Source organism: Carlito syrichta, unplaced genomic scaffold (assembly GCF_000164805.1).
Source record: "Carlito syrichta isolate Samal-C Ts95f unplaced genomic scaffold, Tarsius_syrichta-2.0.1 Scaffold78750, whole genome shotgun sequence".
Taxonomy (NCBI): Eukaryota; Metazoa; Chordata; class Mammalia; order Primates; family Tarsiidae; genus Carlito; species Carlito syrichta.
This window is the reverse complement of record NW_007022846.1, coordinates 217,929-240,816: the sequence shown is the minus strand read 5'-3', so window position 1 is coordinate 240,816 and position 22,888 is coordinate 217,929. Positions and strand designations below refer to the sequence as shown.

Genomic DNA, 22,888 nt, shown 5'->3' with positions numbered 1-22,888 from the left:
CCAGCTACTTGGAGGCTGAGGCGGAAGGATCACCGGAGCCCAGCAGGTCGAGGCTGCGGTGACCGGGAGCATGCCACTGTACTCCAGACTGGGTGACAGAGTGAGACTCCAACTCGAAAAAAGAAAAAGATGGGCATCAAATGACGATCCAACCCTTCTGAAGGTTCAAGCATTGGGCACTTTGGGACATCATAAAGCTTGTCTGCTGGGTACCTACTATCGTGTCTGGAACATAGTACGAGATTTAAAATGGTAGCAATAGTGTTACCGGTAGCATTAAGATTAGCATTCTTAGGCCAGGCTCGGTGGCTCAACCTGTCATCCCAGCACTTTGGGAGGCCAAGGTGAGTGGATTGCCTGAGGCCGCAGGTTTAAGACCAGCCTGGGCAACTTGGTGAGACCTCGTCTTTACAATATATCAAAAATTAGCCAGATGTGGTGGCATGTGCCTGTAGTTCTGACTACTTGGAAGGCTGAGGTGGAAGGATCTCTGGAACCCAGTGTATCAACACTGGGGTAGCTGTGAGCGTGCCACTGCACTCTAGTCTGGGCGATGGAGTGAGACTCCAACTCAAAAAAAGCAAAACAAAACAAAAAAAGATTAGCATTCTTTTTAGTAACAAGCCACTACTGCTGCTACTGACCAGAAGTAGTTTCACATGCTAGAATCACGGTTGTCTTAGACGTCAAGGGACTGGGTTCTGATCTGGATTTTGCTGTTCACGTGACCTTGGGCAATTCCACTCTTTTCTAAGTCTCAGTTACCCATCTGTAAAATGGGGAAGGTGAAATAGATGGCCTCCAAAGGGTTGTCTTTGTATACATAGGCTGCCAGTAAACCATGGCTGTAAGTAGCTTTGCCAGCAGAGGGAAAGGATTGTGTACCCTGCCTCACTGAGTCAACTGGTAATTAGCCATGTGCATTTGAATGAAACCCCACCTTGATGCTCATTCAGCATAATCATTTGGTTGTTGGTGAATGTTGACATTCAAACTGGAATGTCAGCTGTTGGAGAGGAAAGACTGGCAGGGCACAGTGGTTTCCAGCTAACCTTGGTGATTCCTCCCTCCCCTGGCTATCAAAGAATTTTTAACTTCTTTGATAGCCAGACTTAGGAATCAAGATTGCTTAAGATGTGATTTTTGTGTTTACCTAGTCCGAGAAAACATGCAATTCTAGTCATAGAAAACCATAAGTGATTTAGAAAAGAAATGTAGATGTAGGGATCAGAAGGGGAGATGGAAACTGTCCTCAGGGGAGCCCTACTCTATGCTAGGCGTCACCTGAGTCCACAACATCATGTTATGGGTCTTCCCCATAGCTTTATCCAGCTAGTATGACTATACTCCCATAGGGATGAGCACAGGGCGCTCTCATGGTTCAGCATCCGGTAGAATTGAGGTTCACTAGCCTTTTTCTTCTCCGCAATACCACCATTTCCCTTGACCTGAATATGGTGTCACAGAGGAAAAGTAATTTGGAAGTAGAACGCGTTCTTGCCTGCAGGAGATTATTGCCTGGGAAAGGAAACTTAAGGGTTTCTTTTCTCCTAGTCTGGTACAGTTGTTCAAGTGGCTGCCGAGTTTGTGCTTGTCCCTGGAGTGATAGGGACAGAGGCTGGCCTGCGGTAATTGTTGGTGTGTTTCTGGCTTGTTCCCACCTACCCACCCACCCACTCCCATCTGAGACATTGTTTTCACTCTCCGGAAACTGTCACAACTAGAGTGATGAGTCAATGACACAGCACACTCTTTGATTTTCTGATTCAAGATAGGATTGTAGTTTTAATATTGACCCTCTAGGCAGGGTGTATGAAGGATGTTTACAGTTGATAGGAGGTTTCATTTTATTGGAAGAGCCCTCATTTACTTGAAGGTCTCTGGGGATTCTGGGCTTCTCATAAATGGAGAAGCTGTTTTTACCTGGTATTCAGAGAAAATGAGCAAGTTGGTGTTTGAATCAATGTGCTACCATATAGACTCAAACTTAACTTCTATATTAACTATTTCATGTAAATATATGTTTATATATGCACATATATTTTAACCTAATCTATGGAATATAAATATGTTAATACATATTTCTCATATATCCATTTAAATAATTCTTAGAATTACCATTTGAATATTTTGCTCTTTGGAGCAAAATGCTATATCTTCATAAATTGCAATGCGTGTTGAACATTCCTATAAAGAAGTACTGTAGATATCTTTTGTTAGAAAGATGAAATCTATTTAATTCCTATGTGTCTATTCATTCAGCTATTTTTTCTTTTTCTTTTCTTTTCTTTTTCTTTTTCTTTTTTTTGAGTCAGTGTCTCATTCTGTTGCCCAGGCTGGAGAGCAGTGGCACACTCACAGACCCCCCACCATCAACCTGCCAGGCTCTGGCAATCCTTCCACCTTAGCCTTCCATGTAGCCAGAACTACAGGCGCACGCTACCATGCCTGGTTAATTTTGTATTTATTGTAAAGTCGAGGTCTTGCCAAGTTGCCTGGGTTGGTCTTGAACCCACGGGCTCAGGCAATCCACTTGCCTCGGCCTCCCAAAGTGCGGGGATGACAGGCTGAGGCACCAAACCCAGCCCATTCAACTATTTTATAATTTAATCCATATTTTTCTCTATGCCACCATATTCCTAACTTTAACACAGCAGCTAAGATATAGCTACTGGGGGGCGGGGTATAGAAACACCCCTCCACCCTCATAGGGGCCCGGCTGGGTCTGAGAATTACATGGACATAGATTAGCAAGAGAAAATCGTACATATTTGCTTAACAAGTATTGAGTGAAATGGGAACCCTCAAAAAGAAGGGAAAACCCGAATAAGTAGTTAGAGTTAGTTACTCATACACTGGATTAGACAAAGAACAGTAAACTGAGAACACAAAACTAAATTACGTGCTGAGGTTTAGAAGAGGAGTTACCCTAACGAGACCTGTACAGAGCACTCTTGGGTCTGCTTCTTGTCCTTGCAGACAAGGTTGTTGCCTTTCCTTCTAGTATGAGGAGAGTATCTGTCACAAGAAAATCTCATCTTCTGCTTTTAAGAAACAGCCCCGGCCGGGCTTGGTGGCTCAGCCTGTAATCCCAGCACTTTGGAAGGTCAAGGTGAGAGGATTGCTTGAGCCCAGGAGTTTGAGACCAGCCTGGGCAACAGAGCAAGACCTCGTCTCTACAAAAAATAAAAAAATTAACCAGCCATGGTGGCATGTGCCTGTAGTCCCACTATTCAGGAAGCTGAGGCAGGAGGATCACCTGAGTCCAGGATGTTGAGGTTGTGGTAACCGTGATGGTGCCTCTGCACTCCAGTCTGGGCGACAGAGTGAGACCTCAACTCAAAAAAGAAAGTGAAGAAGGAAACAGCACAAAGGTCAAAGTGATCTTCTTGTGCCTGCTGTTTTCAGGTGCCTTTAACTCAATAGTCTCTATGCTGAAATAGCGCCTTTTATTTAACCCTGCACTCATATAACAAAACTCAATTATTCCAGCCCCAAGGCAGCAGAATAACGTTTAATGTACATAGCTTCAATGCAGTTACATTAAACAAACTGGAAGTAAGAGAGACGGACACAGGAAAACCACTTAGGTCTCGCTCGGACAGCACATGCGTCCTGTGTGCCACAGATGGTGGCCTCTGCTCAGAGGCGCTTGCAGGTGATGGAGGAGACAAGCAGATACTGAAATAGATTACGGCAGGTCCTGAGACAGGGAGGGGTCGCGGTGCTTGAGGGTCCCGGAAGGAGGACTTGGTCTGACCTGCAGATGTCAGGAAGGATCCCTGTGAGCCGACACCCTCCGTCTCTGTTGCTGCCACAAAGGAGCGGCCACCATCATCCCACCGGGGTCTCTGCAATGGCATCCTCCCTGGTCTGCACTTCCATTTTGGTTAGAGTGTATGTGAGTGTGTGTGTGTGTGTGTGTGTGTGTGTGTGTGTGTGTGTGTGTGTGTGTGTGTGATGTAACTCATATCTCGTAACACCCCAGATGAAAACAATTCAATAAACAAGAAAAACTCCCAATTAACCCCCAGTGTTTTCTGTAAATTTGAGAGCAAAGTCTCGGCTCCCTTTCTTGGCGAGCAAGTCCACGGCAGACCCGGCTCTGGCCTTCCTCTCAGTGTCACTCCCTGCCATCCTCCCCAGCCACCCTGACCTTGCTTCTGTGCCTCAGCCCCAACGAGCTGTTCCTCTGCCTCCAGGCTATACACTCACCATGTTCTTGGTCAGAAGTTCTGGAATCTTCACTCGGCGCCAGCCTCGCCTCCTGGAAATGCTCCTGTTGACCAGCTTCTCTCCGCCCCAATTTTTCTCTCCTCTTCTGGGTCTTCTTTTATCTTTTCTGAACGTATTGGTCTGTTACCTATTTCTTCGTTTTCTGCCTCCCCACCCCGGAATGTTGGTTCCATGAGAGCCACAGCCCCGTCTGTCCTGTTCTCCATGGTGTCCCAAGCTCCTGCCACTTAGCAGCTGCTCGAGACATAGTTAGGGAAAAGGTAGGAAAGGTGCCGTGCTGAGCTTGGATGGATGGACGTGACTCGGCCAGTCTAACAGTGGTGAAGTGACGAGAAGAGCACAGAAGACATACACACATACATCCACATGAGTGTATGGGGTTACAAGCAACTCAGTATCCTGGACAGCACGGCACTGGGGGCGCGGGTGGGCATGGCTGACGATAAGACAAGACCCAGCTCTCAGAGGCCATCGCATGCCACCACCTTGGATTTCTTGGTTTAGAGAGGAGGAGACCTGCAGGTCTGGCTTGGGCCTGTGCTTCTCGAACATTATAACCAAGACCCACGAGACGTATATTTTACGTCACCTATAACCGAGACCCATTCCCCGCTTGCAGAGGCTGTCATACTCATTGGCTCACGGCCCCTTCCTCCACGTCAAAGCCAGCAGCGGCAGGGTGAGTCATTCGCACGCCATACCTCTCAAACCAACTCTTCCACCTTGTTTTTACACGTTTAAGGAATCGTGTGATTAGATAAGGCCTGCTGGGTATATCCAGGGTCATCGTCCCATCCCAGGGTCCTTAACTTTAATCACATTGCCAGAGTCCCTTTGCCCTGTAAGGAAACATATTCACCGTTCTGGGAACAAGGGCATAGACATCTTCGGAGGACCGTTATTCTGCCTACCACAGGGATGTTTACAGGGAGTTTCCTGAAGCTCATATCATATTCCCTTCCCTCCCTCCCTTCTTTCTACTGGTAGAAGCTTGTTGAGTACTGACTCTTTCCCGGTGTGTAGTGCTGGTGTATAGCCGTGAGCAAGGTTCAATGTCTCTGCTCTCATGGAGGCTTATGTTCCTGCATAGAGGACAGATGACAAACAAGTAATCAGTACAAAAAAATAAAGTAGTTACAGATTGTGCCCTCAAGACAATAACTAAGATGATGAGTAGAAATGAACTGGGGAAGACTGCTTTGTAGGGAGGCCTGGGAAGGAAGGAATAGGTGGCAGGGAGGCCTGGGAGGGAGAGGGTAGGTGGTGAGGGAAGCCTGGGAGAGATGGCTGGAGGTGGCCAGGGAGTCCTGGGAGGGAAGGGGGAGGTGGTCAGCAGGCCCGGGACGGGGGGAGTAGGTGGTCAAGGAGGACTGGGAGGGTACAGGAGGTGGTCAGCCGGCCTGGGAGGTGGTCAGAGAGGCCTGGGAGAGAGAAGCGTAGGTGGTCAGCAGGCCTGGGAGGGAGGGGGGAGGTGGCCGGGGAGGCCTGGGAGGGAGAGGGATAGGGGGTCAGGGAGTGGCTCTCGGGGAAGTGACACAAGCCCAAATCTGAAAGACGCCAGTACATCAGCCACACCGAGGAGTAGGGAAAGAGGATTCTCACATGGCAAGTGTAAGATTCCCCGGCAACAAATGGGGGGTGTTGTCAAAGAACAGTCTGAAGGTTGGGGTGGATGGAACAGAAGGAGCCAGGCACAGAAGTCCTGTAAATGAGTGTGGCCAGGGGAGGAGTGAGGCCCTGCAGGGTCTGGAAGACCGTGGGTGGTCGGGACTTTGGGGTTTTTTCCAACAACAATGGAGACCTGCTGGAGGGTTTAAGTGGTGGTGGTGTGCAGTGGGGAATGGGACCTGTTTCACATTTGTAAAAGGAGTTAGCTTTGTGAAAAAGACAGGGTAGGGATGGATTGGAAAGACTTGTTGAGGGGTTGCTCTTGATGGGGGGAGAGATGACAGTGCTGGGTCTGGACTAGGGTGAGGACAGTAGAAATGGAGGGAAGTGGTTTGTTCTGTGACCCATTTTGGAGGAAGTACAGTTGACAGGACCAGTGATGGGTTAACTGTAGGGGACGAGAAAGAGCGTAGAATCAAGGGTGACATCTAGGGTTTCCAGCAATGCAGGGGTCAGAATGCCATTCACTGAGTCGGAAAAGGTTGGAGGATGGCTCAGTTTGGAGAAGGGAGGGCCAAGAATTCACTGAATGTGTCAACACTGAGAAGTTCGTTAGACTTCCGGGTGGGGGTGATGCCCAGGAGAGAGACATACGAGATGGTCGCTCAGGGAGATGTCTGCATTGCAGATCTACACCTGAGGATCTCTTGCTTGCAGACATGTCTAGAGCCCTACGACCAGATGAGGCACCCAAGGGAGAAAGCAGAGATAGAGAAAAGGTCATACCTTGAGTGTGCCAAGGTCCTCCAAGAGGTAAAAGTCAAGAGGAGGAGAAACAGCAGCGGCAAAGACTAATGAGATGTGTTCTCACTTATGAGCGGAGCTTGAACAATTATCATAATACTATAAGAAAAGGATTGGCAGTAGTGGGGATCCGCCAGGGGTGGGGGGCACACCTCATCAACAAGGGTAAGTGCATAATGAATGTTTGTATACCTAACCCTGAACTGTATCCCACATCTTTAAAATAAAAAACAATAATAATCAAATAAAAAAGAAAGACCAATGAGATGCTAATATCCTTTAGGGCTCCCCACAGTGATGAGGCTGGGGCTAGGAGTCAAAGGGGCCCTTTGCTAGAGCACACCAGAACAGGACTGCTGAGTCTCCGGGGCCTCGTGCTGTGCCTCGCCGTGAAAGGGAGCCATCGTACTGAATGACTGAGTGCAATTTTCTGAAGCTCTTCAACACCTTCTGGCACATTTCCAGATATCCCAGGGATAAGAGGGCAACGTTTGCTTTGCATTGGTTCCGTGCCAATGGCCTTGCAGCACTGAAATTCCCAGCCTACTTTACACATTTTGGGCCCACCTTTCATAGAACTTAGAGAATTTGCTAATGACTCAGAAAGCCATTCCTTAGGTTTAAATTTGAAACAGAGCAGACATCGTCAGCTTATATTTTCTGAACAATTCAAGATAAAATCAATCCGTAAAATAATTAAGTCATTAATAAACAAGTAAGATTGATCTTCTACAGAAAACTGAAAAAACCCTTGGAATTCTCATCTTACTGCCAAAGAGACCAATCTTTTACTACGTTCCAGAAGGATGATGAGCCATTTTTAAATGGACTGATTTCCAGGAGCACATGACTAGAACAAAAACTCTATTAAGTCAGACTACTCTCTATGATATAGTGATGTAGCCTTGTTTGGAAGAAAAAAAGTTTTGTGTGCAACTAAGGCTCAGACAGGTTAAGTAACTCAAAGTATTTAAGCCCAGTTCTAAGGACCCTAAAAAGAAGCCCATCGTTATGGTCTGAATATGCATGATCCCTCCTCCAAACTCGTGCTAAATCTGAACTCGCAGGAGGTGAGGCCTTGGAAGGAGATTAGGCTGTGAGGGCAGAATGGGACGGATGCCTTGCCCCTTCCCCATGAAGACACGGCAAGAAGTCATCATCTGTGAACTGGGAAGCAGGCCCTCACGGGATACCACATCTGCCTGCACCCCAGTCTTGGACTTCCCAGCTTCCAGAGCTGTGAGAAATACATTTCTGTTGTTTATAGGCCACCTAGTCTCTGATATTTTGATACAGCAGCCCAGATGGACTGGGACACCCAATTTCTTTCTCCAACCCTTTGCTGACCCCAGGAAACTTCACTGGGTGAGGGGGGGTGTGTAGAAAGTGGCTAAAATTTTCAATTTACTAGTTTTCAAGGTGTGCTTTATTTTTTTTAAATAACAAACAAAATCTTAACAATGTGGGGGGAAAATTAAGTGCCACTTTCAAGCTCTTCTGGAGGTTTTTGGTTCTAACATTTTCTGAATGCTTTTAACATGAATGAATTTGTCTTCTTTTACAAGGACAAGTACCGAGCTGTATTCCAGAGTTCATGGCACATACCGTTAAAAGATGCCCATTGGCACTTATTTTTATAATCATGTGGCTGTTGATTAAAGCAGAAATAGGTAAGATGTTTTCTGTATGCTACTCTGTGGAAGGACTGGTGGTTTAAATTCTCAATTAAGGATTAGCTATGCATTTGTGGTAAATGTGCTGGTAGTTGGTCTTGTATAGTCACTCTTCTGTCATTTCAGTGGATAAGTCTGGCTCCATATCTGTATCTATTATGTGTTTATTAAATTATACTAATGACTAATATAAGGGTCCAACCATTTCATTTCCTCTTAAGAAAGTGACCTAAGAAACCCAGCTATGCATCACAAATACATTGTGTTACATTTCAGCACATTTTAACAGAGGGGTATTCATAGGTGAATTTAGCTATGCTAAAAAAAAAAAAAGCAAAAAAACAGCTGACTTTTTTTTCTTTTTTATTGAGTACGTGTTTTTGGCTTTCTGGCCCATTAGGATCAAAGAAGCAGAGCATAAACATAGAAGTAAGATAAGACAGAAGGAGAGATAATTCATTTTAGTTTTGGAGATAAAAATAACTTTCTATTTCAGATGAGTTTTCAGTATTTCCATTATCTGATTTAAATAACGTTTTTTTAGACCAGTTCCTGTTTGTGATTGTCAATCCAAGAAATCTTACAATTACCCAGCAAAGATGCTCAGTGGAGGTTTCCAACATGTCTGAGAATTCAGAGTGAATCTGTATTTCCGAGATTCTTCTGTCAACAACCGCTGAGCACCAAGTGTACATTTCTGCATAGGTGTGGTATTTATTAATATGAAGCCATCTGGAGAGCAGCAAATGGCCTCTCTTCCACAATAGTTTCTTGTGACATTTGGCATATGGTAAAAAATACAGAGAACTCTTATAAAAGGAGGAATACAGTCTCATAATTTCTTATTTGCCACATCAGGTAATGGTTTATCCAGCTCAGGGTTTTGCATCTTAAAGGGATACTAAAACATGGCAGGATAAGACCGAATTTCCATCCTTCAGCCAAACACACCTGAAGCCTTTTAATATTTTTTCTTTGTTTTAAAATAGCATTGCATGCCAGGCTCAGTGTCTCAGCCTGTCATCCCGGCACTTTGGGAGGCCGAGGCGTGTAGATTGCCTGAGCCTACAGGTTCGAGCCCGGGCAACTTGGCGAGACCTCATCTCTACAATAAAATAAAAAAGAGCCGGGCATGGTAGTGTGCACCTGTAGTTTCGGCTACTTGGAAGACTGAGGCGCAAGGATTGCCAGAGCCCAGCAGGTTGACGCTGGGGTGGCTGGGAGCCTGCCACTGCACTCCGGCCTGGGCAACAGAGTGAGACTCTAACTCACACACACACAAATAATAATAATAACATTGCAGATGACACATACTTTACACCAGCAGTACAGCAAGACAAGGAGTTGTTCCTCAGAATGCCCCTAAAATTTGCAATATTCTTTTAAGACGGTCTTTTCTTTTTTCTTGGTACGTATTGAAGTGAGCATGATGAATTATAAATGGTGAAGGGAACAAGTGTGGTTTATTCTGGGCGGTCCTCTTCAGTAGTCTGCTGAATAATTTGCGCAGAAGGGAGGCTGGTTTCTTCCTGGAACTGTGTCCCTGCACATCCTTCCCACCCCGCGTCCTCGCTGCTTTCCAAGTTCAAGTTCTGGTTGTAGCGTGACCGTGATGAGCAGGACGCGTGCTTTCATTTAGATGAGGTGGAGCCCAGCATGCTTGCCTCCGGCTCTCACTGTGCCGCCCGGCCGTAGCCAGAGCAGGCCGGTCATTTGGGTTTCCATGACCCTGGTGGGGGGGCCTGATCTTCCCCTGCTTTGGGGACTCCCCCACGCCCTCCATATCCAAATGGTGATTACCGCCCACTGAGTGTGGCCTCCGTGTCTTACTGCAGATGTGTGCAAGAGGGGACATGTGACTGTGCAGCCTTCCCGCGTTGTTCCATTTGGATCCGCCATCAACATTTCCTGCTCTTTGAAGCCCAAACATGGCTGCTCGCACTATTCCAGTTTCAACAAGTTAAACCTCTACAAGTTCAACAGAAAAATCGATTCTCACCACGGTCCTTCCCTCCATTCTCAAGTCACCGGTCTTCCTCTCGGTACAACCCTGTTCATCTGCAAAGTGGACTGCCCCAACAGCGGAGAGATTCCAGTATGTGGAGCAGAAATCGCAGTTGGTGGTGAGCATTCCATTCTGAATGTGCAGGAACTAGCGATCTTGGGGCTTGTATCATGTGGTGGGCAGAAGCCCCAGTGCGGGTTCATGCTTTCTTTTCCCACCACATACGGTATTTATATTGACAGCCACATGGGCATCTCAGTGTGAGAAGTCCAGAACTTAATAGAACTTGGGTTTTACCTAGAGTCTCTCTCTCTCTCTCTGACACACACACACACACACACACACACACACACACACACACACACACACACACTACAACCATTTCCTTGCTGTCCTTGGACTCCAATGGCAGGGAAATGGATCTCTGCATCTGGGTCTTCATGCCTTTTTGACTTACGAGAACTTTTTCAAAGCTACAACCTTCTAAAAAGAAGAAATGTTTTTTTCTTTTCTTTTCTTTTTTTGGAGTGTGTGTGTGTGGGGTCTCACTCTGTTGCCCAGGCTGGAGTACAGTGGCATGATCATGGTTCATCACAGCCTCAACCTCCTGGGCTCAGGCGGTCCTTCCACCTCAGCCTCCTAAGTAGCTTGGACTACAGACATGCATACTACGCCTGGCTAATTTTTTAACTTGTTGAAGAGACGAGGTCTCACTATGTTGCCCAGGCTGATCTCAAACTTCTGGACTCAAGCAGGCCTCCCATCTTAGTCTCCCAAAGTGCTGGGATTATAGGCACGAGGTACCGCGCCTGGCCAAGATGTCTTTTTCAAAGTATGTATCCCAAGACGACTTACACAAGACTGAGCAGCACCTTCCCCCATCCCTAAACACCTAAAAAAGTCATTCTTCCATCCACATTTACCCCAGACTACTTAGCAGAGGTTAAAAGAATACACTGACTATGCTTCTGATCTTTTCCTGGGTTCTCTAGAAAACTGCCTGCAGCAAAACTGACATGCTCACACTTCACAGAGGGAGGCAAGAGAAAGTGGCAAAAGTGAATACAAGGTGGTGACTTTACTGAGCTAGCCACAGCTCCAACAGAAATTGCAACTGGTTGCTTGTTCACTTAGGAGCATTCCCAGAAAGAGCATGTGAGACTCCCATGGCAGGGCAAGGAAAGGAGACTCTAACTGCCTCCCACTGGCCCAAGTCCACCCAGTAGGGCACTGCGTCCCCCACACCGCTGGCCTGCACTGCTAGGTCCTCGAGGCCACTGCTGGGGACTAAGAACAAAGGTGGCAGGGTTGGCATCTGCAGTGTGCAGAGCCACCATGCACAGGTGAACCGGCAGCACACCTGGGGTATAAACTGCCGCACGCAGGGTGAATCAACAGCACAAAGCCAGTGAGCCTGCATGGTCCCTGAGGGATCCCACAGCATACCGTGCCTCAGTGGTTCCAGGGAAGGTCTGGGGTGGCAGTCAAGAGGCATGGGGAGACCGGGAAGAAATGCCGTGGCAGGCTGGCTGGCCAAGCTGCAAGGACGTGGGTCTCTGTCATAAAGGCAGTGGCAGAGAGCTCAGTGAGACCATTTCCAGGAAAGATAGTAACTTCTTCTCTGCGACCTACAAGGTGTTTTTCTTGGAGGGCCACCAGCACCATAAGCAGGAGACCAAGCAAGTGGTCACGCCGAGCACCAGTGGGAGGAGGCGTTAACTAGGTCCTGTCATCCCCTTCCAGCTTAGGGTGTCCTGTTCCCACCACCTAGGGTATATACTTTCAGATTTGACAGCTTGTTGTGTGGTAGCATGGGGGGGGTGCTGTGAATCTCAACCCTGCCACGAGCAGTGTGCCCTAGACAGTTTAAATCCTCTGAGCCTCGGTCTCTCCACCCGTGTTATAAAGATCACACGTACCCCATAAGATGGTTGAGTGCTTAGTTCCCTACAGGGCACACCAAAGGCATTCAGGCAATGTTCACGGGGGTTGCAGTTCTGTCCAGTGTGTTCTTGTTGTCTCGTATGACCCATGCTGGGTGGCTGTTGGACCCCTTACAGGAAGTACAGACACTGGCTGTAGAGAAAATTAAATCTTTCATCAAAAACATCGTTAGCCTTTGCCTTCAGAAGCCCTGGATATTTTATGCAGGCAGTTCGCCATCTCACCAGACCAGTGTCATATATTTGCACGAGACATTCTAGCCCTGCGACCCCAGCTCCAGGCGCCCCCAGTGCTACTGGCATATTCTTCCTTTCATCGACCTACAGAAAGCAATTTGCATTTTATATCTGTGCTTGCATTTTATATCTGTGCTCTCCTATATTAGAAGGCTGCGGCCTCTTTTCACTTTTTACTTTTCTGTCCAGCCTTTGTGCAACTTGCAGCACTGAAAGAGTGAGAGGGATGGTGAAGCATGGCTGCCACGGCTTAGCTGAGCTGGGTGGTGCTTACTGCCAGAATGTTGCTCACGCAACGTGCTCCGGTGGTAGCCACACAGTCGAGTGGTAGCTCTTTGAGCAAGTTGAGCGCGTTTGAGGTGAAGGACCGCCTGAAGGCAACACCTTTTTCGAGTATGACCAGTCATTCCAAGAAAAGGTGCCATGAATTTGAGTTTCGTCCTGTGTAGTCAGCGCAGTCCCATCTGGTGGGGGAATAAGAGCCTGTCTGCTTTTTCCCATTGCACATCCTGAGAGGCTCTGCCGTGAAACTGGCTGGTTTTTCAGAGCTGGGAAAAGGCAGCAGCCTTTCCTTCCCAACGCTTCTCATGCCTGGGCCACTCTGGTGCCCAGAGCTCACCCACATGGTGCAGAAGCTGAGCGCCAGTACCAGGGCACCAGCTTATTCCCCTAGGCTTGACCCGTGAGCAGTCAGAAAATCAAGCAATGAGTGAAAGACAGTAGATTTTTGTCTGGCCATTTTTGATCTATGCTCAGGTTGTTGGTATTTTTGAAAGTGACTTTTTAAGGACTTTTTAATTTCCTATAATAAGCAGGGCTTTTAACAACAATAACAACCATAATACTCATAATAATGTCTTATATAGTAAGTTATTTAATTTTCTGAGGCTTTAATATGTGTTCTTTCCTTGGCATCAGCTGCCGTACATTTATATTGAGGGGAATTATGCCCGGTTTCTCCCGGGACAGAGTTTCTGCCACAACCAGGTCCTGAGCTGAAGAACACCTTGATTTCATGGCCCAGCCAGAAATAAACTTCACATTGGGAAAGCTGATTTGTGGGCGAAAGCTGTGGTCTTTCAAAGGAGAGTTTCTGGCGGCCTTGAAGGAATACAGGCGGGGGTCCAACAAGCTCTTTCCTTGTGTAAAAGTGTCGGTCATTTTATGTCTCCTTTGCTCCTCAGAAGACCTTAGGGGGTTTGGAGTAAAGATGGTAGATTGAACACTTACATTCACCTCCATCGCCCTTGAAAGGAAGCTGAAAGGCAGGAAAGAAGGTGCTCACGTGGCACAGACCCTCGAGGAGAAAGGGGGTGCCTGGGAAGCCAGAGGGAAGGCGAGTGGCAAGCTGACTGAAGGCAGAAGCCCTCCACCAGAGACCCAGACGCGACGCACTCGGGCTCCCGGGCGCGAGGGCACCGTGGAGCGCAGGCAGAGGCGGGGGGGAAGCCTCGAACCCCGCCAGCCCGGGGAGCCAGCCACGGGGCCACCGCCCGCCATCGCCGGAGGCTGGGCGTCCAAGGGTCTGGGAGAGGGGACAGTGCTCCGCCGAGGCGACAGCAGCACATGACCAGCAGAGGGGCCGGAGGACGCCCACGCCCCTGGCGCTTCGGCCCAGACCCGGCTCCAGGCAGGCAGGAAGGTCCCTCCTGCGAAACCCGACAAGGCCCAAACGAGGCGTCTGAACAGGCCGACAGCGGGCGTTGCCCCCACGCCGCGCCGGGTCACCCGGGAGCGCCGCCCAGCGTCAGCAAACGCCGCCGCCGGCACGGGCGCAGAGCCCGGATGGAGGAGTGAGCGCCCCCTACTGGAATGTGAGGAAAAACACAGGGTCTGAGGACAAGGCCTAGCGCGAAGGGCAGACCCCCAAACAAAGAACGAAGCACACGAGCAACGTGAGGGGTTGGCGTGTGTTCCAGGAGAAGGGTTGAAACACAAGAGCTGACTTGACGCCCTCGGAGAACTGAAGAAAATGTGTGTACAAAGTAAAACCAGGATGGGACCCAAGGAAGCAGCCGGAAAAGAGAAAACAGGCCCCCGATTAAAAAAAAAATGATCACCAGAAATTAAACACGCCAGAGGAGGGCAGAAACAGAAACTGAGGATGTTTCCCCCTAGGAGTAGAGCAAAGAGGTCAAGAGTTTTGAACAGAATGTATGAAATTAAAAGAAGGTCCAGCCCATGGAAAATAGGGACTTTTCGAAAGAAAAAAACAGAGGGGAGGGAATTATCAGAAAAGTAATTTAAGAATGCTTCTCAAACCAAAGGGCAAGAATCCCCTGAGTGTGTGAACTCTCTGAGGATGCAGAAGGAAGAATGAAAATAGATTCACTAAGTATACCTTTGCGAAACTCCAGCAGGGTGGGAACAAGTTGGGCATGGTGGCAGCTGCCTGAGAGGCCAGCTATTTGAGAGGCCACGGCAGGAGAATCGCTTGAGCCCAAGAGTTCAGCCTGGATGACATATCAAGACCCTGTGGTAAAGAAAGGAAGCTGAGAAGGAGAGGAAAGAACCAAAACAGTGGGGACAAAGAGAAGATTCATGCAGGAAAAAGGAGCACTTCACAGGAGCAAGAACATGGAACCAACCATGCTGCGCATTGAAAGAGGACTGCTAAAAAAAAATGTGGTACGTATACACAATAGAATACTATGCAACCATAAAGAAGACCAAAATCATGAACTTCACAGCGACCTGGATGGATTTAGAGTCTATAATACGGAGTGATCTCTCACAGAAACAAAGAGCTGAGTATCACATGTTCTCACTCAGAAGCGGATCTTGAACAATTATCGGAATACTATAAGAAAGGGATTGGCAGTAGCGGGAAACTGTTGGGAGGGGGGCGGGGAAGCGGGATCGGCAGTAGTGGGAGTCTGCCTGGGGAAGGGGGCTGCGCACCTCATCAGCAGGGATACTTGCATCATGAACATCTGTCTACCTAACCCTGAATTGTATCCCACATCTTTAAAATTAAAAGCTAAAAAAAAGAGCAGGAGTTTCCAGGGCACCGAGGGGGCAGGCCTGGAGCAACAGCTGGTGCCAGGCATGGAGGCCCAGACTTACTGGAACATTCACACCTAGAGAGAGGGCCTCAGACTGGTGAAACTGACAGGAGTCCCAGCATCCAGATGTGTTGAACAGTGATTCAGATGACTGGCTGGAGAGTTTGGAATTTTATTAACAAGGAAGCAAAAAAAGTTGACGAGCAAGACAACTACTAATTCCAAGATAAAATGTTGTGCACAGAGTGGAAAGTGAATAGTATTCTAGGAGGGAGACCCCAAAAGTGGAATTTATTTATAAGAAATTGTATGTTTATTCTTACATGTTTAAGCTTCAGTCACCTTCAAAGTACTCTCCGTTTGATGCAATACACCCATCGAGATGCTTTTTCCACTGCTCAAAATCATTTTTGAACTTGTCAATTTTGATGCCTTTTAGCACTCCTGCAGGGTTTTGTTTTATTTTGCCTCTTCTATACTGGCAAAGTGTTTCCCTTTGAGGACTTTTTTCATCTGGGGAAATAACAAAAAGTCACTCAGGGCGAGACCCAGCGAACAGGGAGGGTGAGGCACAGGGATCATGCTGTTTTTGGTCAAAAACTGCCGAACACTCAGGCAGTGTGGGCAGGTGCATGTCATGGTTGTAAAACCAGTCACCTGTTTGCCACAACTCGGGATGTTTCTTCTGCAAATTGTGATGCTATCTTCTCAAAGCTTCCAGAGAAAAACTTTGTTTGGCCATTTTATCCAGAGGAACAAATTCCAAGGATACTAAAAGAGGCCCACTCCCAAAAAGATAATTCTGTTTCTTGGGGGGGGGTCCCCCTCGTATATAACTTAGTCATGAGTTATGTGTGTATATACATATGTACACATTGTATGTATACATATATGAACATATCTAAGTGTATATATGAACAGATATATGTATAGATATATATTCAAGGAAGAGACTATGAAAGGAAGAGTTTATCATGCTCTTAAAATTACATGAGCTAGATATTGTTGTACCCACTTTGTAGATTCAGCTGAAACTCTGAGGTTATATGGTAGACAGTCCCGTGCCTGTGTCTGTGGAACGGTGCTGAGTACATGAAAGAAGCTTAATTGCATCAATTACAGCTTTTTTCAGTGCAGACAATATCTAGGGCTTCTGTGGTGTATTTGTTTTATCTCACCTAAAGGAAGCATCTTTTTACAAATGGGTATCAGTATTAGGGTAGAATGGGATGATCAACAATAACAGTATTTCTCTTACCTCCATTAAAACTGAGAAATTCCTGATTTAGGCCCTGTCTTTAACTTTAAAAATTCTTCGTTTAAAAATACACACCTGTCTGGGCGCGGTGACTCAGCCTGTAATCCCAGCACTTTGGAAGGCCAAGGTGAGAGGATTGCCTGAGGCCGGGGGTTCGAGACCAGCCTGGGCAACTTGGTGAGACCTCGTCTCTACAGTAAATCACAAAAATTAGCCAGACGTGGTGATGTGTGCCTATAGTTCCAGCTACTTGGAAGGCTGAGGAGGAAGGATCACCTAAGCCCAGCAGGTCGATGCTGCAGTGGCCATGAACATGCCACTGCACTCCAACCAGGGTGACAGAGTGAGACTCCAACTTAAAAAAAAAAATACACCTCTATGACTGTGTGGTGGCTCATGCCTATAATCCCAGCACTTTGGAAGGCCAAAGCAGGAGGAACATGTAAGGCCAGGAGTTGGAGACCAGCCTAGGCAACGTAGTGAGACCTTGTCTCTACAAAGAATCAAAGCAATTAGCTATACAGGGTGGCATGCTCTTGTAGTCTCTGCTACTTGGGAGACTGAGGAGAAGGATCCCCTGAGCCCAGGAGGTTGAGTCTTCAGTGAGCTATGATAGTGCCTCTGTACTCCAGCTGGGTGACAGAGTGAGACCCTGACAGAAAAAAGGAAGAAAGAAAGAGAGAGAGGAAGGAAGGAGGGAGGGAGGGAGGGAAGGAAGGAAAGAGCAAGAAAGAAAGAAAGAAAGAAAGAAAGAAAGAAAGAAAGAAAGAAAGAAAGAAAGAAAGAAAGTTAACCTGTTATCACCAGGAATAATGCAGCTTGCACTGGATGCTCACCTATTGGGGGAAATGGTAGAACATGGATTGAGAGCCTTGGACTTGTGTCAACTGCACCTGGGCAGGAGACAGGATTCTGCCACCTTATAATTTTATAAACTCAGGCAAGATATTTCAACTCTCTAAGTCTTAGTTCCTTCTTCCATAAAATGAGGATGATAACGGTATCCACATCAGGGGGCACCGTGATGTCCAACTGAGAAAAGCTGCATATAAAACACTTAGCATCGGGCTGGGTGTATAGTAAGCAGTTGATCCATATTCACCGGTGTCATTACTGTTTTTAGAAGAAATTCATGCCTTGGAGGCAAACTTGAGCTTGACAGAATCGAAGATAGCTTCCAGTTTATCTGGGCTTGGAGGATGTGGGGGAGATATTGTCATGTTACTGGCAGATAATAACAATGTGATTGAAATGTTACTTCTGTGATGTTTCAGATACAAAGTTTTGCTTTTCTTGTTTTTTAAGTTGCTCCAGAACCGCCTCGAAACTTATCTTGCGTACAGAAGGGAGAACAAAGGACTGTGACCTGCACCTGGGACAGAGGACGAGACAGCCACCTATGCACTAAGTACACTTTACAGTGAGTGAGAGGCTATATTTTTTGCAGCTGCTTTATAGATCTTCTCTTAGATATTTAGAAACATCTAACCATTTTATTTTTACCAGAGTGAAGAAACAACTGATACCACTAGACAATTAACTACTTAGAAAAAAAATTCTAATGTTCATCAGTTAAAATTGGTTCTGCCGGGTGTGGTGGTTCATGCCTGTCATCCCAGCACTTTGGGAGGCAGAGGCGAGAGGATTTCTTGAGCCCAGGGGTTCAAGAACCAGTCTGGGCAACTTGGCTAGGCCGTGTCTCTACACTACATCAAAATATTAGCCGGGCATGGTGGCGCACGCCTGTGGTTCCAGCGACTTGGAAGGCTGAGGTGGAAGGATCGCCAGAGCCCAGCAGATCGAGGCTACGGTGGCTGCACTCCAGCCTGGGCGACAGAGTGAGACTCTGAGGCCTCTTCGAGTATTGTAGGCCCAAGTTTTGGGCGTTCCTGCCTGCCTAGTAGGATCAGACCGACAGCACAGTATCCCTTCCCTCCTCTGCAGCTGCAGACTCTTGGTGTCATGACACATAGGTAGACTCTTCCTCCTAGTAGTTTTCCATTAACTTGGAGGAGTTTCTCTTTATAGTGCCCTTTGCTGACCTGAGAGTTCACAGAAACAGGGGATCTGGGAGATTCTGTTACTTGGGTGAATTTCACATTCCCGTGAAGGATCTGGCCGATTTGCACCATGCCTAAAGTGTAGGAGATGGAGGGATTGGGGGATGTGGGGGGAGGATTCTAATCTGGCCACGGCTGTGCTGGGAAGGGTTGCTTGTGCCAAGGATGCGAGGCGGCCAGGATCCTTTGGATGGTGTTTGCAACAGCCTGAGGAACTGAGGTGACAGCCAGGGCCTGGGGAACTCCAGCAGTGCATGCACAATCACCTACCTGTCTATATGGATGTTAAAAAAAAAAATCTCAGTTCTACTAGGGTGGGATGCGTGGCGGTGGAGGGGGGGTACTGTTCTATTTATGGCCACAGAACACGAATATTCCTGTGGGGGTATCCCCTGATTTAAAAAATATAGACTTTTAAAAACTGTTTAGAGTGTTAAATGTTTGAACATTTTGTTCTTTTGTACTGAATGGAGAAAACAGCATGTACACTACCTTGCTAAATACAGTTGTGTTTGTTTACAGGCTAAGTGGGCCGAACAATTTAACTTGGCAGAAGGAATGCGAAGATTGTGACCATTTGGACCTTGGAAACAGCCTCACTCCTGAGTCACCGGAATCCAACCTCACAGCCAAGGTTACCGCCGTCAACAGTCTTGGAAACGCTTCTTCCTTTCCATCCACATTCACATTCTTGGACATAGGTACATTTCATTTCACTTCCGTAGGTGTCACTCATGGGCACGTGATAAGCAGCTGTAAAATCATTCAGCTCTTTTTTGTATGGTTGTTTTGAAAGAGGTTGAAGGGAAGCGGCCACCAGGCACAGGCAAAAGATAGGAGTAACTCCGATGCAAAGAGAAGGGCAGGTGAACCTCGGGCTACGGAGAGATGGCTCCCTGTTAGAGAAACGAGTCCCATGAAAGTACCAGCAGTTGGTGGCACTATCCAACTGAGGGGAGGGTTCTGTGAGGCCATTGGAGAAGCTCAGCAGAGGCCCTGCCTGGAGGAGGCATCCTCTCCCTGGAGGCCCTGCCTGGAGGAGGCGTCCTTTTGCCCCATCCTGAGATGGGCTGCGTGGGGGCCTGCAGGGCTGGTACAAGTGATCAATACAGCGTCTGGGATCACAAATAGCACTTACCTCCTCAGCCTGGAGCTGGAGCCAGCCAGTCCCAGCACATTTCTGAGCAAATGCGGCCCCGTTGAATCAGGGCCAGGCTCAGCCGTTGTCACCCCCACGTTCCCTCCACATCCCTCCTCATCCACCTCTACCCCTTCGCCAGCCACTCGCCTCTAGGCCACCCTCCTCCCTGCTCTGCTCCTCCTCTGTTCCTCTGGAACCTGGCTGTGAATTTTCCTACCAACGTTTCTCCTGAGACAATCGTCGCTGGCCACCTCTGGCTTCTCCGTCCTTGCAACCCTTGGATTGGGCACATTGGTTTTATTTTGTTGTTGTTGTTGTTTATAATTGGATTAAGTGAAATCAACACTTAACGCTAATGTTGGTAGTATTTATTTGGTCAAAATTAGATTGCATTTAGGTGAATTATTTTAATGATTTAGAAGTTAATCCAACATCACTTTTCTCTCTTCCAGTCAGGGATTTCTCTCATACATTTTACCAAATTTGGTGGTTGTGCATCTGAGTTTTGTTCACTTCTGAATAGCTTCATGTCAGTGCATAAGGCAATTTCCAATCACAGATCCTGAACCCTACTTTTGTGTTTGTCCTGGTTAATAGTGAGGCCTCTTCCTCCGTGGGACATTAGAATCGAGTTTCAAAATGCTTCCGTGAGCAGATGTACCCTTCACTGGAGAGACGAGGACCTGGTGCTGCTTAATCAACTCCGTTATCGGCCCAGTAATAGCGGGTCCTGGAATATGGTAAGGGGCTGTAGAGTGAAGGAGAAAATACACGAAGGGGTTTTTAGTATCGCTGCAGACCTCTGTCTTTTCATACCAGCAAAGTATGGAGTTTAAGGATATCTAGCCCAAAAGTACACACTTGAGAGCTGTCCAAAAGTTATGACATTTATTCAGAAATATCTTGACTGGGCACAGTGGCTCATGCCTGTACTCCCAGCACTTTGGGAGGCCGAGGTGAGAGTATTGCTTGAGCCCAGGAACTCAAGACCAGCTCAAACAGCAGAGCAAAACCTCATCTCTACAAAAAAAAAAAAAAAAAAAAATCTGGGCATGGTGGTGCGTGCCTGTGGTCCCAGCCACTCAGGAGGCTGAGGCAGAGAGATTGCCTGAGCCCAGGAGGCAGTCAGCTATGATTGTGCCATTGCACTCCAGCCTGGGCAACTGAACGAGACCTTGACTCAAAAAAAAAAAGGAATATCTTGAATAATGATGAAAGTTTTTAAAGCATGAACTTTTATAAGCCAATTTCAATTTTCTACAGTTTATTTCTAGTAAAAGATTCACTTCTCCTTGTTATTCTATGCTCTGTCTCATTATGACTTTTTAGCATTTTTGAACATATTGAAAAGAGAAATATTTATTTAAAACGAAATATTCCAAAGAAAAGACCTGAAATTTTATATAATATTCGACATTACAGTTCTTACAATAAAAGGTATAGAAGTATGATTCCTTCCAGGAGTTTTGTAAAATGCAATGGCTTATAATAACAAAGGATGTTTCACACATAGCCGATACTCAAGAGTTGTATGACTAAAGTTTTCTTTTGAAGGCCAGTCCTATGTCTGTGCTAAGACATTCATCACCTTCTACTTGTAACCGAATGAAAAAGAATCTCTAGTGTAGAAACTTCTCCAAGGCTTTTTGAAAATCATATTTTCAACTTTGGCCAGTTTCAACTTTGGCCATATTTTCAACTCTGGGAACCTCTGTAGGTGGGTTCTCAGTCCCAGGAGATTTGGTTTTATTGTGATTTTTTTTTAAAAGAGAAGCTGTTATTTCAGATTAATATACTCAGTGTACTCAGTAGCCCAGCCATTGATATTTTTTCTCATTGAATGGTAGATCCGAAAAATAAAAAGGGTCATATGGTCTGCTTTTTCTCTTTTTTATTACTATGTTAAAATTCTTTACATTAATAATTTCGTATTCATAGACACCCTAACAGATCTTATCTGATTCAAGGTTAATGTCACACATGCTAAAGGAAGGTATGATCTGCTGGGCCTGAAACCGTTTACAGAATATGAATTTCAGATCTCCTCGAAGCTGCATCTCCATAGGGGAAGCTGGAGTGACTGGAGTGGTTCACTGAGGAAACAAACACCGGAAGAAGGTGCGTGACCTGTGTGTAAATATGGGGAAGGCATGGAAGGCGGGAGGGAGGGAAGAAGAGAAGACGGGGCCTGGTTTCCTGGGAAAGGAATCTCGAAAGTGCTGGCGCTGAACGTCAAACTGTGGCTGTATTAACAAGCTAATCGTGCCATCAGCTTAGGTACTGAAACGGTTCAGGAGATAGGTCTACCTCGCCAGGAAATGTTGAACATCAGTTAAGCTCTACTCCTGTTTGCCGCCGGTCCTGTGGGTGACACGTTTTTGTCTCAGTGATTTTGGTTGTAACTCTTCCCTCTTTCTCTTCCTCTCTCAGAAACTCTCTTATTCCCTAAAGACGCAACCAGTAACTAATCTTGTGTCTTTATAATTAAAGCTTAATACATTTAATCTTTTTGATCCTATGAAAATTAAAATGGCTCTATACACCATACTAAAAGCTTGAAAGAAAGTACACTCTGGAGACATATATTTAAAGATAAAATTTACATCCAGCAATTCTCTCTCTTCCAGATATCACAGCACTGCACTTATTCAAGCCCTTGATATCACTGCTCAGATAAGAACCACCTGACTGCCCGTAGACTGCCTATGAAAAGAATATCAAATATATTTTTTCAGTCTCATGAACTTTTCATTTTTGGCAATTATTGGGAAAGCAATTATATTGAAGAACAAGCAAATGCTTTTTGGAAGTCAAAATGCTTATATATCCTTATGCCTACATTAGCAAGTCTTGGAGACACAAGAAATAGCCATCTGAATATTAGTTTTTAAAAGTACTTGGTGGCCGGGCTCGGTGGC

At 46.5% G+C, this 22,888-nt stretch overlaps 1 protein-coding gene across 1 annotated transcript in view; it reads left to right on the top strand.

Annotated features, from left to right (window-relative positions):
* Positions 1 to 8,242: 8,242 nt before the first annotated feature.
* IL12RB2 (interleukin 12 receptor subunit beta 2) overlaps positions 8,243 to 22,888 on the top strand; it is a 75,750-nt gene continuing 61,104 nt past the window's right edge. Inside the window, exons 1-6 of the mRNA XM_008054428.1 lie at positions 8,243 to 8,318; positions 10,157 to 10,444; positions 18,075 to 18,189; positions 19,352 to 19,530; positions 20,568 to 20,710; positions 21,938 to 22,088. Coding sequence (XP_008052619.1) covers positions 8,243 to 8,318; positions 10,157 to 10,444; positions 18,075 to 18,189; positions 19,352 to 19,530; positions 20,568 to 20,710; positions 21,938 to 22,088 — 952 coding nt within the window. The remainder of the gene's footprint in view (positions 8,319 to 10,156; positions 10,445 to 18,074; positions 18,190 to 19,351; positions 19,531 to 20,567; positions 20,711 to 21,937; positions 22,089 to 22,888) is intronic.